The following is a 12,423-nucleotide window of genomic DNA, read 5'->3' as shown; positions in this document are numbered from 1 at the left end:
CCCGGCTGTTCCGCGTCCCGTTGCCGGCTCACAATGTGCTGACCCTCCCGGCCACGCCGCGCGCCTCACAGGTCTCTCGACCTCCGCGCTCCCTCAGGAAGTGACAGACTTCAGGCCCCTTCCTCCGCCCAGTCCTCCGGGACTGAACGCCACACACGTCCTCACACCCTCTCCCCCTTTCACACCCAGGCTAGCGACGCGACCATGAGGCCCCGGAGGTAAGCAGCCGGCTCCGCGACCGCGCGAGTGCGAGCGTGGCCGGGTGTGCGTGCGGGTGCGGACGCCGCTCGCGGTCCCGAGTCTGGCACGTGAGCAACGTCGAGGGGAGCTCCGTGCTGAGGAGCAGGAAGAAAAGAGGAGGCGCGAGCGCCTGGGAGGGGCGAGGACTGGGCACCGCGGGGAAGTGACAGGTCTCGCAGCAAGTTGCGGTTCGGGAACCGGCGCGCAGCGTCTTCCCTTCGCTGGCCCTGATTTATTGCCCCGGTGCTGCCACTAAGACGCGGGCAGTCGATGTACTTCCGGGTTCACACCTTTCTCTCCCCGCTCCGTGCTGCTGGGTCGGCGCCCAGTATGAGCACCGCGCTGCCAGAGCGGCCGCCCGGTCTTGCCGCTGCGGTTGCTGCCGGGCGGCCAAAGCCAGCTTGGAGCGAGAGGGCGGGGCTGGGCAGGGCGGGGGCGCAGGCCACTCGGGCGCGAGGGTGCGGCGCAGGCTGGGGTCCCGGCCGCTAGTCCTCGCGGCCGGTGCGGGCTCCTCTGGGACGCACGGGGCCGCGCCGCCAGGGGGCGTGCGCACCTCCCTTTCGCGCTCCGCAAACCGAGCTGCTTTGTACCGGGCAGGCGTCGGGGATCGTTTTTGCTTCGGTATCGGTGATGTAAATTCATGAATTAAAATTAAGGATTTTGAAAAGAACGGGGAAGAACGCACTTGGATTTAGGTTGTTTTTGAAAAGGAAAAGCCAAAGAAGAAATGATACGTTTGCAGGAGCATTAACTGACTACTGACTGGAACATTGGATGCGGGGCTTTATGAGGATTTGTACTCCAAAAACTTTTTTTAAAAATTGCACGTTGGTAAATATTGAGTGTTTTTGGGTAAAATCTAACAGTATGTATTTAGTGCCCTTATTGCGGAAATTTCTTAAATGTAAGTAATAGTAAGTCCGCCATTTTGAATTGTTTCATGTAACACAGAATGAAATCTTAGGTGCCTGTGTTTCCTTGAGTTCCCTTCAGTTCTTTGTGGATTTGTTTTCATCCGTAGGTTTTTAAGGTCGCCAAGTATTACTGTTCATGGACCTAAATTCTCCACTGAAGATTTTTATACCTATTATTGTTAATGCAAGGGAAAAATAAATTATGCTCCTATTCTATTGTAGTTTTTTATTTCTCGATCACAAGTGCTATGGAAGTGAAAATTACACCTGACAACTAGTGTTGGAATGAATTTAAAACGTTTTACAACATTGCTGGAAAAAATACGACGTAAAGTGATTTTTACTCTAATCAAGAAAATCTTAACGTTTCATTTTTTGGGTGCTAGTTATTACCATATTTACTTAGATGATAATGCAAAAGTGCTTTTTTAAAAAGCACATTTTTACGTCCAACAATAAGTACAAAACATCGCAGTTTTATGAAAGCTTTCAGGGAAATTTTAAAAGTTAAGGGTGAATTCTTGGAAATATATGTCAATTCGTATGATTTTAAAAATATAAAATTTGCTATGAAATTTATGCCATTTTTTCTTCTGCTGTGAATTTGCATAGATTTTATAGAGGAGTCATATGATAAATTAACAAAAGTGAATATAATAATCAGTATTCCATTTTCAATAATAATTACACCCTTGTCCATCTTAGGGAAAGTTCTTGCTTCCCAAATTATTTATCTTTGCAGTGTGCCTAATTTCCTACAGAGCTTTAGAAATGAAACTGACACAAGGCCTCTTCTAGCACTTAGTGGGTGGGGAAGGAGCTATACTACCAATGAATAAAAAAGTTTTATTTGACTTTCCCATCTTACAAGTAGGATCAGCTAATCTTTGCTTGACAATATAGGGTCATAAAAATTTAAGGAATTGGATCGGGTTGTAATGCATATTGGTTCTTGGTAACTTTATAGCTGCTTCTCAATTAATACATCTGGAACCAAATGATTCAATAATTATATTCTCATTAATCCTTATCAGACTGTATGGTGTCTTATTATATATATTCTCTGCTAGACTTCTTTCAGAAACAATAAAAAGTTTGTTGTGAAATTAGTCAGGATTTAAATTTAAAAATCGCTAGGTTGTGAGGCGAGATATGTCAATCTTATGCTTTGTAAGGGAAGCAAATCGAGATTTAAAATAGTAGTGCTCAAAGTCAGTCTTCAGAATAATTTTTAAGTGTGTTGCACATGTAAATCCCAAAATACAGTGAGTTTAAGTTTGGCTTTTTTTTTTTTTTTCCGGCTTACTCTGAAGAAAGAGAAGACTAAACAGATCTTAACTGCCTAAAAGTTTGATAATGCTCGGTATCTCATCTGGTAACACTATTAGGGATTTGTGACACACTGCTGTCATAATTTACAAATCATGATTAAAGGAAAAAAGTAAGTTATTAAATAAAACATGTATGAATAACAATCTTCAGGTGTGAGACTGATGTCTCTTTAAAAATAATTGAAGCGCTAGGCACAGCTACTAAATTTGGGGACTGTATTAGCAAGTTCAGGTCAGGAAATGATCTATAAACATTTATATTAATCCAAAGTTGAATTGATTTAAAAAATGAAACATGAGCATACAGAGGTGAATCAATTTAGAAGTAATTAAATTATTGATTATGAAAGTGGCATTAAAAATTTTTGGACAACTAAAGAGTTTTCTTATTAAGTATTTTTTAATAGAATTTAATTTTCTTTTAAAATTCTCAAATACTCAGTTTTCTTGTCTAAATGCTTTTGAACCTGTATCTTATTTTCTTGCATTTTAAAGGGACTATATTTTCTTTACAAATAGCTACTGTTTTTGATGAACCATAAAGTAAGGAATTTCTAGCTTGCCAAGAACAATGGAAATTCTTTACATTCAAATACTTAAGGTTGATTTATATGAATAAGTCTTGAAATATATGAAATACAGAATCTTATTGTTTTGAGGAACTTTGCCCACCATGTACTTGTATACATGTACATTATTGTGTTGGATTTCTCTGACACGATGATGCTCGACAAAGTCGCTGGCCACAGTGCTGAATCAAGACAGCCATATTGGTCCCTGCTAAATCTGACTGAAAACTGTACAGTACACACAGAAATTGTGTAGGGATTAAGTAGCATCGTGACTATAGGAAATATATGCATATATATTTCATAAATACTTTTATTTTTTTGCTTTTCACCTAGTTGAATTGGAATCATCAGAAATTGTGATAGAGAAATGTTATCCCTGAAGTATATTAATTTACTGTGTAACATTGATTTTGAATAATGTCAGTAAAATCAATAGAATCAGTGCTAGAGGTTTTCTCTTTCTTTGAAAGCTGCCACTTGGAGATGATTCCAAGATTTTCAAAACCCGTTTAAGCAACTAGTTATTTAACTCAAAAACTGTACAGTTTTAATTGACATTACCCGTAAGGTAGAGTATGAACTTGATATTTGCAGTTTTTGATTTAGGTTCATATTCTGGCACTATCAAAACCAACATCAAAATATGTGATATCAAACTTAATCAAATTAGAAATCATTCATGAAAAAAATTCCACTTAAAAACATTAAATAATTTTTAAAATAAGAATATAAATTTTGAAATTATAGTGATATTGACCTGTCATTTGGGGGAAATTTTCCATTGTTTGAAACAGGACAAACACCAGGCTTTCACTGCTTACAATATTACTGTGCTCTACGTTATATGAAATGAGTACTAGTATGAAACCATTGTAGAAATTACCTGAAAAGGAATGTTGTAATACATTTAATATATCAGTAAAAAGTACTATTTTAAGCATAGAACATTGACATGATTCTTCTAAAAATAGAATGGGTTGATATGCAGGATCATCAAATTAAGGGTCAAAGGTGACAAATCAGGACAAAGGGCATGCAGCTCATTTTGAAGCAATCAGTTTCTAGTTTTTTCTTAGTGGAACAAAAGCTTAATTATATGGAGAAAAAGACTTGATGTTGAATGGCCAGTTCTAATGGTGGAAAAACATGTTTACAATTTTCTAGATATTTTCAAATCAGTATTTTACAGAGTTGTTTGGAAAGGCAAGAGCTGAAATGTTACTTTTATGTTTTTCAGACATTTTTCTTTGCATCAGTTGTTCAGACTTTACAAAAACATTTTAACTAAAATATTCTAGACTGTATAGGTTAAAAATAGATATTTTGTGGATTTAACATTTTAGAAAAAATCTATAAATTATGTTTTATCTTTTGTATTAGTCTGTTATAATCTCCTCTGTTAGTTAAAATCCTTTTTTATTTGATACTACATTTATTACATCAGTAGGTCACCCAGTGTTGTAAGGATGAGTACTGGTAAAGTGTCTCTTTATCTTTATTAAAATGTTTACTGAAAATATTTAGAATACACTAAAAGTTCTCATTTAGTTGTTAATCTCTGGTGATGATATAAATTTTGAACCATTAATAATGTTGTATATTAAAACTTAAAATGTATGTCAATAAAATTTTCTTATTATTGTAATTAAAAGAAGTGTTCAGTTTTACCTAGAATCATTTTTGTTTACTATATCAAAAAGCCACTTTAAAGTTTTGTCTTAAAGTTATGATGGGCCTTCAAAGTATATGTGATTACCTTTTTTAAGGCAGGAATTTTGCCATTATTTTGATCTTTTTGATCTGAAACCACTATAGCTTTCTCTTACTTTTCTTTAATGTCATCTAATAATGACTGGGCTGTGAGCTTGATTACATAAAGCTATTATTTCATATTGGGAAATATAAACACATTAGCAAAACTAACTGTGCTGTGGCTCAACTGTATTATAGCTTACAGTTAAGCTAAAGAATTGTGTTTACCAGCTGCTATCTGTGCCATAATATTGCCTTTAAACAATTTTGAAAATATGCCAGTCGTCTCAAATTATTATTCATTTGTTTTTATTTTCCAAAATAATTCTTTTTATTACAGTATTTGAAGAGAATGATAGAGCTGTCCATATCTTATATGAAACCAATAAAATTTATAATTCTAATATGGTTGAGAAAATTAAGTTTATCTCCATGATTGAGTAGTACCAAAATACTACCCTCCAATTTAAGGTTGAGTGTTTGATATGATATATTATAAATTAAGTCATATACTTTATAAATACAAGAAATAATGCAACTTTGAGATTTTTTTCCTAATATAAAATTTTCTCTTGGTAATTTTAAAAATATTTAACCGAATGTGAAGCTTGTTTTCCAACTCCAGTAGCCTAATATTTTTAAACTGTACAAAGTCATGTGTAACTATTTCTCTTACTTTTAAGTAGATTATTTTGTTTAGATTTTCTGTTCCTGTGTATGATTAAGGGTACATTAACAACATTTCCAGCTACATCTATGATTAAAGTAGGATGTTCAGTTAAATTGCAAAATAATTTATCCTGATTTTACTGAGGCAGCATTTGAATTTAGTCTGTTGACTAATTGCGAATAATTACAGTAAGGTTTTTAATAGATATTAAATGTTTGTTTAAAGGACAATGTAAGGAAACAACTTTCATAAAGCACCGGCATTCACTTCAGTGTCGAACTTTCATGTTTAATATTTTATCTGATGTGTATGTTATATTTTAAGTTATAGTCAATTTAAATCAGTATTGTACTTTGGGTTTTACTCTGGTGTTAGTGTAATATTAATATGTTTGCTATATGATTTTAAGTAGTGTTATTTTAAAACATTTTCTCTTGCTAGGAAAGAAAAATCTGTGTTGCCTTCCAAAGAATGTAGTTTAGTGATAGTTGAGACATACTGTAGGTTAATTTTTCTTTGAACCATAAAGTGAATATTTATTATAGTAAGTTATAATCTAATTTACACTTACGCTATTTTAGAAAATACTGACCATAACAGAAACTAAAAATTATCTTAAGTATTTTTTAAAATGTTGAAAAATTCTGAGGATGAGAATAAGTAATGAAATAATTTTTCTTATTATGGTGAATACTACTCCTGATTGTTAAATCATTTTTGCAACTTTAACTTTTGCATTTGTTAGTATTAGAAGTAAAAGCGTGATGTGAATTGAAATAAAATTGTGAGTAATGTGAAATGTAGTAGTATTTTATTTTTATTCATCACTTCATTTCTCTGAACTTAACAGCTTGGCAATTTTTATTTTTATTTTTTGAGACAGAGTCTCACTGTGTCACCCAGGCTGGAGTAGAGTGGCAGGATCTTGGCTCACTGCAACCCCCGTCTCCCGGGTTCAGGCAGTTCTCCTGCTTCAGCCTCCTGAGTAGCTAGGATTACAGGCATGCATGACCATGCCTGGCTAATTCATATATTTTTAGTAGAGATGGGCTTCACCATGTTGGCCAGGCTGGTCTCGAACTCTGGACCTCAGGTGATCTACCTGCCTTGGCCTCCCAAGGTGCTAGGATTACAGGCATGAGCCACCGCACCAATTGGCAATTTTTGAGTGAATTACAATATATAATTCATAATAGCAATCAGTTTCCTTTACATTTAGTTACAACAGTGGATTTTAACAATGAACAATGTATAATTGTGAAGAATATTGTTATATATTTTAATAGAAAGAAGTGTGAAATCTAAGAATGTTTGTGATGGATACTCCTTATAAGTTAGGCACTCCTATAGCAGTAAGTCATATATTTAAAATAAAATAATTGGAATTATTTTGTATATATGTATTTTATATTTATAATATATGTATTTTATATTTATAAGAGATGAATTGCCTATCCAATTATTTTTTATGAAAAGATAGGTTAACAAAACATTTTGTGTACAAGTCCATTTTTTTTTTGTAAAAGCTAACCTAGGAATAATCAACCCAGGTACAGGAATTCATTGTCATTGGTTCAAAAAATATAATGAACACAAAATAATGCCAGAATTATGATAACGAGCTAAATATACACAGTCTGTCTAATCACAGAGCATAGAGTTCAGTGAGGAGAGAGAACATTTTCATGGACTGTTAAACCACAGTACACTATTACATGGTAGAGAGATTGTATTCAGTATGGAACAGTATGAAAAAGAGCTCTAAGTAGAGATCTAAATGATGAACGGAGATTATTCTACTATGGGGCAGAGAAGTGTATTTTGGGATTTCACAGGTTTAGGTTTTTGTTTTCTAAGAAGACATAATTAACTCGATTAAATAAAATATTTTACCAAAATTTATTAAATACAAGGTCGGGCACGGTGGCTCATGTCTGTAATCCCAGCACTTTGGGAGGCTGAGGTGGGTGGATCACAAGGTCAGGAGTTTGAGGCCAGCCTGGCCAACATAGTGAAATCCCGTCTCTACTAAAGATACAAAAATTAGCCAGGCGTGGTGGCATATGCCTGTAATCCCAGCTACTCGGGAGGCTGAGGCAGGAGAATCGCTTAAACCTGGGAGGCAAAGGTTGCAGTGAGCTGAGATCAGGTCATTGCACTCCATCCTGGGCAACGGGAGCAAAACTCTGTCTAAAAAAAAAAAATTAAATATAAATACTCATGTATAAAATGTGAGTGGCTGTTTTTGGAGTATTCATGCATTTGAAGAGTTATTTTAACTCCTGATATTTCATTTCAAAAAACAGTCACCTAGAATAAGAATATGAACATTTAAAATTATAAATATTTTACAGCTTATACTTGTCTCATTCCTATCATAGTTGTTCAGTCAATATTGGATGGATACATGATAATATCTCTATTTAAACTTAATTCTGTTTTTCCTACTCTTGTTTTTGAACGATTTTAAACCATTAATAGTGAAAAACATTAACTGTGAAATAATTTCCTGTTACTTTTCCTTTGAAGTGGACATTACTGTTGAAACTAGTGTAACCAAGGACATCATATGTAAGTTTGAATAGTGAAAAATCTGAATGTTATTATCAGTCAAATTGGCTTTTTTGAGAAAACCCCAAAAGCTAACAGTTAGAGCTCTTGAATTAAACAGCATTATTTAGCCAACTTTCTTGCATTATTTGATTTTGACTTTATTAAACATACTATGTGTGGTCATTTGTCCAAATTATTTGCAAAGATTTTATTTATTTTTTTTTACTAACCCTATCTATTGTATTTACACATCTTTAAAATATGTTGGCTTGAATTCTTCTCTAAATATAAGCAGGTAGCATTAAGAATAGGCTGTGGACTATTAGAACAGAAAGGCATAAGCTACAGTTGTGCTGAAATATTTATGTACAATAATTAAATATACTCAGACATAAGCCATATGTGCAAAATAAAACTTGATACAGGATCAATGTAAAGGAAAGCTCTATTTCATTAAGTGTCTGTAAAGAATTTTGTTAAAGTTAGGATCTGTCATTATCTTGTGTCTTTTGGTTGAAAACACAGGATAGCTGAAGGATTTAATATACAGAGGTTCACGTGCCTTTTGTTCACATTCTTCCTCTATTCTTTTCAAATCTGACTCAGTGGGATTGTCATCCTTTGTAAAAAGAACCTTGGGTCAACATTCAGTAGAACCCTGCACTTGGAAAATTCTCCATTTCCTTTTGAGAAGAGAGATTGCAACTTAAAGAATTTTCACAGAATGGTTTTACTTTTTTTGTGTGAGTTGATATAGTAGGTATAGTGTGTAAAACTTAGTTAAGGAAAGACAACTCTTGGTGTAGCAGGTGAGTGCATGCATGTTCACATCAATCTGTTTTGCAAACCTTAATAACTGACCCAAGGATTAAAAACAATAATTTAGTAGTCACCAGGAGTTCCTCTTCCAATCACTATACTTCATTACTATGTGGCCTCTTTATCGCAAGTTTTATTGTGTTGTGGCATCTGCCAATGGATATATTAGAAACATCAGTATTTACTCATATTTAAAAAATGAGAACTGTTTGCTTTTTAAAAAATATTAATCCACTTAAAAATGAGTTAAAATGTGTATTAGATATTTTAAAATATACTTAATGATTAAATGTATTGCCATTAATGTAATTTTTCATTCACTTGACTGCAACAGCCCCAATATCAATTTTATAGTATCATCATTAGATTCTCATGATTTATCTTCTAAAATATATCTGAAAAAAGTCAGATAAGTTAGTTCTTCAATAAACATGATATTCTAGGTTAAGTAGATTTTAACTGTGCTTGGAAAAAAATACTAGTATTTTAAAATTACAGTGTAAAATTAAATATTAAAATTTAAACTGCATGGTTCGTGAAATTGGGATCTTTTGACTGCATCTTAATGGTTTTAAATGTTTGAAATGTTCTTTAAATTAGTGTCCTCTACTAGATATAAAAGGCAAGTATATGCCAATTGGTTATCTAATTTTGCTAGGTGAGTCTTAAACTGTAAAAAAAAGTTTACAGGTCTCTTCACAGAGTCTAAACCTGGGCATTTTATTGCTTTCTAATGGCCATTAGGATGAAGAGGCGGCAATTAAATAATTAAATAGGCAATTAATGTAGTACTAACTTGAGCTCTCTGATTTTAGGTTCTTCAGAAGAGGATGAGGTCATTCAACCAGGTTTCATCAGCCCCAGGTTAGTCTTTTTTTTTTTTTTTTAAATATTTTGTTTAATTAATGTTTTAAAAGATCAAGATCACTAGAGGCATATGAGAACCTGACAGCCCTCAGGAATTCTCCATCCTTTCTACTTTGGCAAGATGGGTACCAAGTCCTCTTATACTCCATCCTGATCACTCCATCTAAAAAACTGGTATTCCCATAAGAATTATGTGGACAACCTCTTCTAATTAACCACTTTCCCCCACCCCCACTTTTAGCAGTATTGTATTTTGTGATATCTTTTGCTATAACTCAAGCAACATAGATAATAGATATTTAAATGCTTATGGAGATGAATGAAAAGTATTCATGGCTTGGTCATTTTTGTAACTGCCAAAGTAAAATAGGCACTAACAAATATTTGCTGAATTAAATTAAAAATGGTGACATGGTGCTGTTTTAAAATAATTTATCATAACAGAAATAGCACAATATAATATATTAGACATTTTGAGGACATTTTTCTTATCCAGGAAGCTCTGTCTTGCTTTTCATGAACGTGTATCAGAATTTGCTCCTTGTTTTGATACTGCAGAACTGAGTCATTTAAACTTTAATATTTTAAACTCAGACTTTTGACATGCTTTCTTATATTATTAAAATTGACTTAAAAGTTATAGTACCATTTTTTAGTAACAATCTTATTTTAATAATAATTTATTACTCTGGCTTGACCAAAGTACCACTTTGAAGGCATGCATAGGAGCTGTGATATTGCAAAGTATATGAATATTAATAATAACTACAAGTAAAATGATGTTATTCTGTTATTAAACTTTTCAATATAGGATTGTGAGTAGCAAGAGGAAAGCAGTAAGGATCAAAAAGTTTAACGAGGAAGCTATGATAGGATTTCCATTTGAGAAACTGCTTTTTTTTAGAGTGAATCTTGACATAGAGATGATACTCTAGTATCATGAAAAAGAAGATTCTCAAAAGGTGCTACAAATGTTTTAGTATACCAGCTAGTTTCCTCTTATTATTGTTTTCTTTTCATTTATTTATGTTTTATTTTTTTTCCCTTATTACTGACTGCGGTTTTTCGCTGGGGCCAGTTCAGAGACCTTTTTCTTTTCTGTTGGGAAATAATGTTAACACCAATGTGTTAAGTGACTGCAATAAAGTTTCATGTCTGTATTTCCTTGTGATTAAAAAGGATTGGAGGGGAAAGGTACCACTTTCACCAGAAGAATGGTTATTTCTAGAGATTACGTTTCAACTTAAGAGACTTTGAATATTCGCTGGTCCAGTTTCCTCACTTTACAGATGAAGAAACTGAGTCCCAGAGAAGTTTAGTGATTAGCCCAAGGCCACAGATTGGTAAATAGGACCAGAATTCTGGCCTCCATTTTCTAGCTGATGCTTTTTCTCCACAGATTTGCTTCTCAACACATGCTGATTTGCTTCAGGCATCTTTAAAGGCCGAAGATTTCTTTTAACTTGTCTCATCTTTTACCCTGCCACTCTTCTTTCCTCTTTCATTTTTGATATACTTGCCCTCTCCCTCCAAATAAACCCAAAGGGTAAATATTGAAATAAATACCTGGGAGACGGTCCACATTCTTATTTCAGTTGATTACTTCTTTTGATGAAATCATAGAACTTAAAAGAATACTTTTATTAATTGCTTGAGGGAGGAAGAAAGAATAGTACATTAACATTATTTAGTGTTTGCTCCACAGACTCATGGTATTTATTGCAAAAAGGACCTTTAAATTAGGAAACATACTACATGTTCAAGCAGAACAGTTGAAAAATACTTTCATTTTGCAGCTAAAACATGAAGCTTCCTTTTGTGCCATTCTGGGCAAAGTAATGTAAAACTTAGTACTAAATGATTTTTCTAACCTGTTACTATTCTAATTAAAGTCATTTAAGAAAGTATTTGTTGAGCAGAGTTTGGAAAATATTTTTCCTGCTTATTGGGAGAGAAGTATGTTAACGTAATAGGATTTTTGCTATTCCAAGTTTTTAAAAAGATGCTTTCTACAGCTATCATGTATAATTTTTTAAAATAGAGTTAAAAAATACTTTTTCTACAGAATGTCAGTCTTAAAATAATGCTCCTTTTCTGGATTTTGTTCTCAATGTTTTGCTGAAACATAACTGACCAAAGAGAAGGAAGCATTTGCAAATTTTGAAATGTAAAGGGTAATTTTGAAATATAAAGGCAAATTTTGATATATAAAGGCAATTTGTCTGGGAAACTTAAAATTTATGCTAATCCGTTTCTGTATTTCCATAATTTTACTTTATTATTCTGGGGAAAGTGTGTTAAGGTATTTAAGGAAAGTCTCAATTTCTAACATTGGACCAATTGTGTGAAGCCAGAGCATTTTGCCTCCAGACAAGGAAATTAAATGAGAATAGAATTTCGCTTTTTGGAAACAAAAGCAAAGCGACCCAACTATATTCTGAAGTGCCTTTGCTGCAAGACCCACGCACCCAGTCGGGCGCGCCTTGCTTTTGACTCCATGTGGTAGGAATGTCAAGAAAGTTACCGCCAAGTGGTTTACCGAAACGCGGTGGAAGGAATCAGGACAGTTTGCCCGACGGGCGGGTCGGCGGCTTTCAGGCAGGAGAGATCTTGCCAGGGGCAGAGAGAGATCCCGAAAATCGCCCCCAGCCGCGCGTCCAGCCCCTTCCCGCCGACGTTTTTTCTTGATCCTCCGAAGGCCCAGG

At 34.4% G+C, this 12,423-nt stretch overlaps 1 protein-coding gene across 1 annotated transcript in view; it reads left to right on the top strand.

Moving 5' to 3' along the window:
* Positions 1-12,423, top strand: part of LIN28B (lin-28 homolog B (C. elegans)) — a 136,916-nt gene that overhangs the window by 3,602 nt on the left and 120,891 nt on the right. The window contains exon 2 of the mRNA XM_011952875.1: positions 9,667-9,715. Coding sequence (XP_011808265.1) covers positions 9,667-9,715 — 49 coding nt within the window. The remainder of the gene's footprint in view (positions 1-9,666; positions 9,716-12,423) is intronic.

This window comes from Colobus angolensis, unplaced genomic scaffold, assembly GCF_000951035.1.
Source record: "Colobus angolensis palliatus isolate OR3802 unplaced genomic scaffold, Cang.pa_1.0 Scaffold35, whole genome shotgun sequence".
NCBI lineage: Eukaryota > Metazoa > Chordata > Mammalia > Primates > Cercopithecidae > Colobus > Colobus angolensis.
Note: the sequence above shows the minus strand (reverse complement) of the source record. Positions and strands in the feature narration are given on the sequence as shown.